Here is a 7,514-nt window from a genome sequence, read left to right on the forward strand (position 1 = left end):
ATTACCCTTGACAAAGAGCAGTAAACGTAGCAGATATTGGATTAAGAAACATATATAAAACAAATTAATCTTCAGTTACAGGTATGTATACTTTCCCCATGCATAACAAAGGTATTGTATTACTGTATTCCCACTGCTCATAAATGCCCCACTACTCAGAAGACTGGCTGGTCTTGAGCACAGTGATAGCTATCACTAATGGCTATCTAAACGTGGGAGGAGCTGCTAGCTTGGGCATGTGAGGGAATCCTGGCAGCATGAAAACCCCCAGCCTCATCTCTCCTTGCTGCTCTCCCACCCTGGTTACTGAGAGCCTCCTCATATTGTTGAGGATAGTAACTAGGAAAGGCACTCTTGATTTTAGCTAAAATATCCATAACTTTCCTGGAAGTAGATTCTTCATGGGCTCTGGGACCCCATAGGAACTCGTAAGTTGGGGGATCACTGCCAGGAACCTGGCGGTACTCCACATAATTTTGCTCAACTAACTCTTTGGTGATGAAATTCCGGGGCTCCCCAAAGATTAAGTGCCTCCTCCCAGGATATATCCCCTGCATGTGGAGAAACTGCCAGACCTCTTCCTCAGTGGCACGGTTGCCCTTCATGAAGATCATACCCAGGATGGTCAGGATGAGACCTGTCTTAGGCAATTCTCTCCTGCCACCCACATTTGCCCCAGGGAGGATGGGTAACTTGCTAACAAGGACATAGGAGTGAGTAGCAGGGTTGTCTACCTTCAACTCCAGACCATAGACAACTTCTAGCTGATAGGTGGCTTTCTCCAGGATCTGGGGAAAGTGAACCTTATACTTCCTGCCGATCAGCTTCAGCATCTCTCCCTCTACAGGTTGCTCATCCTTTTGGTACTTCTCCAGCAGATAGTGAAGTACCTTGCTGCCCTTCCTGGTCAGAGGATCTCTGCGTGCACATTGGATGGCATCTGCTATAATGGAGACATTTGCACGTCTCTCATCCACACCTGCAAAGGAACCCTCAGCACCAATATTATGGACTGGATGAGACACATTTAACTCAGGAGAGATATGGGATGCAGCCTCCTGGGACTCCTGAGGAGTGCCTCCTGAGGAGCTGGGGGCATCTCCCTGGACAAGAGCAGGAGATGCTGCTTTCCCTTCCTCCTCCACAGTGGGCTGAGCACCCTGGAGTTTAGGCTTCTCTCCCCTCATCTGCTGCCTTTTGGCCCTGGATCGGCTCTTGCTCTTGTTGCCTCTAGGCATGTTGCACTGGATAAGTGGACAGGGGTACTAGAAAGTTCAGGGGGAGAGAATGACACTATGTAAACATCATTAGGTAGAAAGCAACTTCCCTTTACAAACCCCCACCCCCACCCACAGTCGCTTTTCTCTGGGCACCTTTCTGGATTCAAACCCTGTTCCTGTTCTCCTGTTCAGTCTGCTTCCTGAGAAATCTGTGGAGAGAATCACAGTTTGTTAGGCCATTGCCTGGCAATCCAAGTAATAGCTGACTAGCGTGAAAGAAGGACTTGTACCAGGGCTCTATTTTGTTCTCCATGAACATTTATGTTCATTTTTAAGTATGTCTTCATGGCCACATTATTGTGCTGCTCTGAAGCTAGCACTATAGTTTTCACTAATAAGGAAAAATTAGGTGGAAATTGAGGCCAGCTTTACCATTGATGTCTGATAACATTCAGTATATAAAAAAATATGCCTATGCTTTTGTAATGTCCCCACCCCCAGTCCATTTCCTTTCCAGAAATGGTATCCATTAATTTCCCACCTCTTCTTTTTGAAAGGACAAAGCCTAATATTTTAGCCTTATGGGCCCATCTGAACCTTGACATAATCTATGGTACATTGGGGAACAATTCTGTGTATTTTGCCACACACATAGCACGGAGTCTTTAATTTTCCCAGTTTAACCTCCTCTTAAACTCATTGTATCTAACTTTCCCTTTCTGTGAACCCCGAACTTCTAATCGCGACCTTTCCTCCCAAGGAAGAACGAGGAACATTAATGGCAGTTGGGCCTAACTGCCGCATCCTGGAATTCTGAGGAACAAGGCTCATTCATGGCAGTTGGCCCTAACTGCCTCATCCTGGAATTCTGAGGTACAAGGCAGCGACCAGGCCGTTGCTGAGGCAGGGTGGGTTATGAATCGAGAAATCTATCATGGGATGTTATAGTTTTTAATCTAGTCATCACCCACGAAAGATTCTTACCAGAGTAAAGGCCATGCTTCTAGGCTCAAAGCCTAATCGTACAGGTTGATCTGTCCTCAAAGAGGACGTTAAGATCATCCACTTCCGGTCACTGGGCCCCGCCCCCCCCGCCCCCCCCCCCCCCCGCCCTGGAAGCATGCCTCAGGTGCTTTGATCATCTAAAGGGAACCCATGGGCAGCAGGGCAGAACTAATCCATCTCCTTTGTTTTGTTGTTGTTGTTCTGGGGGAGGGGAATTCCCAGAGAGCACACAAAAATTATTTTTCTTATCTTTGAATGGAACTAGGATTTCATCCTTATAATGTGAACCAAAGGGTGCAAAAGATCAAATTCTTATCAGGGTCATGAGTATGAAGTATATGGAGTGAATGTCAGTCCAGTGCAGATGCCCAGGACTACAGTATAAAGTAAAGATAACAGTTCCATCTATGTTTTTGTGAACTTGGTTCATGATTGCATTGCTCTGTCTTCACTTTACACCTCCCCCCATCTCATTTCCCTCATTTCTGTTTTCCTTACCTTTTTTTTTTTAACCTTTTTCATTCTCTTATTTATTAAAGTCTTCTGGCAGTTTCTCTCCATGGAACTCAGACTGTCATGGAACTCACTATCTTGGGTCTCAGAGTTGCTGAAACGTCACTATCATGTTATCTCTGTGTCCCCATTACAAGTATTATTTTATATATCACCACCCCTGGCCTCTCTCATTTTTCCTTATGAATATTTGTCATTTTATTTGGAGGGTGGAACCAAGTATTTCTGTATGGTATAGGCTTTCTTACAAACTCCTGTGTAGCCTAAAGTATACTTAAAATGACAAGTCACCTGCCTTTGCATGTCCTGTGATGAGAAGTATAAATTACCATGCTAGGATCTCATTAGATTTCTGATATTTAATGCAGTAGCAGGAAATTTTACATTTCCACTTTATGCAGATGAGTATATTTCTCCTTGCATCCTCACCAAAATTACTTTCTTTTCTTTCTTTCTTTTTAAATCCACGACATAGCAGTAAATCATTTATTTTATTGAAAATAGAGCCTTTTGGATTTGCCATTCTCAGTACAATGAGAGGAAGTCACAATGCCATAATGATTTGTTTCCCTAATGGATGAAGGAGTTATCAGTTTTTCATCCATTTATTGGCTGTATGTACTTCATTTGAAATGATTCCCTTAATTTGCCAATTTATTGACTATGCTATTTATATTTTGCCATGTATTTTTCAATTCTTTCTATATCATCTGTATTAAATTCTGGGTTATGAATAACTGGCAAAGATTCTATGTATTTTTTTCACCTGGAAGTTTGTTCTTTTGCTATGTAGCACTTTCACTTTCTCTGATTCCCATATGGCAGATTGTGGAAATATGAACACAGCTTTTGAGTCCAAATATTTAGAAATTTATTAACTGTGTTTATGCACTTAACTCTTTTTCATAAATTCCCACTAGAAGTTTCGAGATTTCATTTCTTAGTTCCACTTTTCACAGAGTATGAAATGAAGATGTAGCTTTAGTCTTTTATCTTTTATTCTTTTCTTTAAATCAATACCAAGATTTCCCAGTAATATTTTTAAAATAGTTTGTGGGTTTTTTTTATTATCTTTGTTTTTAGCATAAGCTTGAAAAACAAATGTGGCATGGGCTGTCTATTTAAATGACACTACTAAACTGTTATCACTACTATTACTTTTCTTTATTATTTTTTATAGAAAAGCTAGCTGATATTTATTAAACTTAGTTTCTCCAGCTATGATTTGGCATTATTCAAAGCATCATAATGACACAGTAGAATTAAAGAGTTTTACAAATTGAAACGTGATACCCTTGTCTAGAAATATTTTAATTGCCATAAATATGTTTAAAAATACACATTAAACACGTTTGACATTCTAAACTTTCAAAGTATTTATATGTATATATGTACAATATGTTATGTACAGCATGTGTTTAGGGTATTTGAGGAGGCCAGAAAAGGGTATTGATGTCTCCAGATGCTAGAGTTACATATGATTTTACTCTTAGTTTTTTAATTCGGTACTGCTATATTGCATATGATGTGAATTTATATATAATACTTTGTCTCTGTAAGAAGCTGTCTCAAGTAATTTTTGAAAGTTTCTTCTATGGCTTGACAATTATAAATTTGCATGTATGCTTTGTGTAGACACAGTTTTCAAGTTACCCATGAAAACATCAAAGAATTTAATTGCTGAAGAATATGACAATAAGTTTATTAAACCCTGGTAAACCATTGGCCAAAGAAACTGTACAATTTTGAATCTCTATAGATTCTAAATGATGGCATTCTTGTTAATATTTTATTTTCTTAAGGTTTTAGAGTTCATTCATTCTAATAGGTTTTTAGTGGTATCTCATTGTTTTAAGCAATAAGCCTCTAATGATACATGGTAATAAACGTCTCATGTGTTTATATGTATGGAATATATATAATTCTTCTTTAATATTTTATAGAGTTAATAATTGAACAATAGTAGTGCTATTGTTTAAATTTATTTCATATACATGTATTGGGATATTCTATATTCCAATAAAATCACCCAGTTGTCTTTTTTATTTTGTTGCTTTTTTATCATTTTTAATTAGATATTTTCTTTATTTACATTTCAAATGTTTTCCCCTTTCCTGGTTTCCGCTCTGAAAATCCCCTATCCCTTCCCTCCCTCCTCCTGCTCTCCAACCTACGCACTCCTGTTTCTCTGTCCTGGCATTCCCCTATAATGAGGCATAGAGCCTCCACAGGACCAAGGGTCCCTCCTCGCATTGGTGACTGACTAGGCAATCCTCTGCTACATATGCAGCTCGAGCCATGGGTCCCATCATGTGTACTCTTTGGTTGGTGGTTTAGTTCCTGGGAGCTCTGGGGGGTACTGGTTGGTGTCTTTTAAGAAATTAAATTAATTTCTTCAATCTGTGTCATGCAATTTTGGAGACATAAAATTTTTCTTAGTATTTTATAATAATATGTATTATACTTTCATTGCCTGTAGAATCATCATTTTTAAGGGCAAGTTTTCCCTATTAATGATACTCTTGTATATCTATATAATAAAATATCCTCATATCCTCTCATCTATTTCTCTGATTCAATTCTCCCCATCTCTGTCCTAACTAATCTCCCTTCCAAACAATCTCCCTCTCAACAAATTTCTCTCCCAACAAGGCTTCCTCCCAATCTCATGTTTTAGTTCTTTTAAACTCCTTTTTGATAGGTCATTAAATATAGTTAGTGTTTTACTTTTGTGAAGAGGTATGAGAGCATGCACTGGAACATGAGAAACCTACCAGTGACTACACCCTCAAAAGTAATGTTCCCTCCTCCACTGTCAACTGTCAATAGCCTGTAGCTAAGAGGTAGGGCCTAAAGAGTGCTTTCTCTACCTATGCTGGAATTTTGTCAGGCTTGATGTTGTGCAGATGTTGTACAGATAACCCTTAACTGCTAGAAGTTCAAATTGAGATACCTGTCTCATGTACATAAGACAGTACTTCACAGCACTCCTCCCCATCCTCCAGTGTTCTGAATCTTCCTGACTTCTTATTCATTATGTCTCCTGACTCCTGGTGTGGGCTTGATTAAGCTGTCACATTCAGGGATGAGAACCCCTTTTCTGACACTTAGCACTTTGTCCAGTTGTGTGTCGGTGCATTGACTGTTCTCTACTGCAACAAGAACCTTCTCTGAAGAAGTTTGAAAGCTGCCCAATATATGGGTGTAGATACTAATTTTATTCACCAGATGTAATTGTCATCTCCAAGGCTTGCAGCTAAATGAACTCACTCCTTCTAGTTTGTGACCCATACAACTAAACAGAAGAACTGGAAGGTTGAGCAGGCTCAAACATTGGGGAAAATTCAGAATTGAGAACAGCAGGCTTGGGGCTTCTCCCTGCCAACCTCTACTTGTTCTGGAACATGTAACATGGACACCCACTAAGAGGGCTGTGACAATCAGTCATTTAGGGACAACACTTTATGCTGGGTCTTACATGGCTGAGTAAGGAGAGGTGTGGCCCAGTCCTGCCCCCTGAAGCTTCACCAGGCCTTTGATCTTCACATTCACTGATGGTTGCTTTTGTCCACAAACAGATCTGCAGTCCCTTCTATTTTACTTTTGGTCTCTCTTTCTGGGGAATACACTTGCCCTATTACTCAGAGCTAATCACTCCATAATAAATGAAACAGATCCGGTTCTCAGGAATGAGGAATGGAGTTGTTCATTAAGCTCTGGAGGACTAGAAACTGGTCTTCCACTTGGCATTTCAGGGCCATAGGAAGGACTTACATAATATAGCCGTAGAGGCCGTAAAAGCCTACATGATCTTTTGTAGAATTGTTCATTGCCAGACTTGGTCATCAATTTGGAATTATGAGGAGATACTGACAGATCAAACCTACTCCATCCTTGGACCAGTTTCCATGTTAAAGAACAGGAAAAAAAAAAAGCCTAAGAACTTGACCCGTAAAACGTAGCAGAACCCACGCTTGTACCTATGTACCAGGAAGGACTCCACGGCTCATCCTTGTCCAGAGTTATGCCCTAGCTACTTCTTAGCAACAGTTAATCAAAGATTAGCCTGATTAGTTCAGATGTACTTTCAAACTATGATTGCATATAGTCTTGCTTATAGTCATTTTTATTATATGCTTGCCATACTGGACACCCCCTCCCTAACCCCCTCACTTGCTCCTATTTTACTATAAAAACTGCTGCTCTGCCTTCCTCTCCTGCTGTGTCAGGTTTGGGTTGGAGGAGAGCACAAGCTCAGGCTTGTAATAAAGAGATCCTACAGCTATTATATCAGAAACAACACCTTGGTGGTCTTTTGGGTTTCGTGAACACTTCCCAGTATATATATATATATATATATATATATATATATATATACTCATTTGACCAGTATATATACTCATATATATACACTCTGGTCAAATGAGTGTTTGATTAATGAGCCAGGGTGAACCTGAGGACATCAAGGTAGAAGTTAAAGTGGTCTCAACTTTATAAAATATATGTAAATTTAAGGATATATAAAAATATTAATCTTGATCAAAGCATGGGTAGGAAAAGAAGAAAGAATCTGTAGAAAACAAGCAAATGATAGATGAGCTTATTTTATAGGAGAAAGGCTTGTATATGATCTAGAAATAAATAATATTAGGAGAGTACATGAGGCTATGAAATTGCTAGGATAGGAAACAAATGAGAGAAAGAAAAGATGACATACAAGTATATAAAAAGTTAATATTTTGTTTTCCTATCTTCTTGAGTAATTGGAGATGGAAA

At 39.4% G+C, this 7,514-nt stretch overlaps 1 protein-coding gene across 1 annotated transcript; it reads right to left on the reverse strand.

Moving 5' to 3' along the window:
- Positions 1–206: 206 nt before the first annotated feature.
- LOC147004652 (melanoma-associated antigen B4-like) lies at positions 207–1,238 on the reverse strand. Its single transcript, XM_085837662.1, has one exon. The coding sequence runs from the start codon at positions 1,236–1,238 to the stop codon at positions 207–209; it is 1,032 nt and encodes a 343-aa protein (XP_085693788.1).
- Between the last annotated feature and the right edge of the window lie 6,276 nt (positions 1,239–7,514).

The sequence above is a fragment of the Mus caroli genome, unplaced genomic scaffold (genome assembly GCF_978045245.1).
Source record: "Mus caroli unplaced genomic scaffold, Mus_caroli_1 scaffold_5, whole genome shotgun sequence".
NCBI classification, from domain to species: Eukaryota; Metazoa; Chordata; class Mammalia; order Rodentia; family Muridae; genus Mus; species Mus caroli.

Bases quoted from the DNA above. Each gene is read 5' to 3' on its own strand.
- LOC147004652 (XM_085837662.1), bottom strand. From the start codon at position 1,238: ATGCCTAGAGGCAACAAGAGCAAGAGCCGATCCAGGGCCAAAAGGCAG.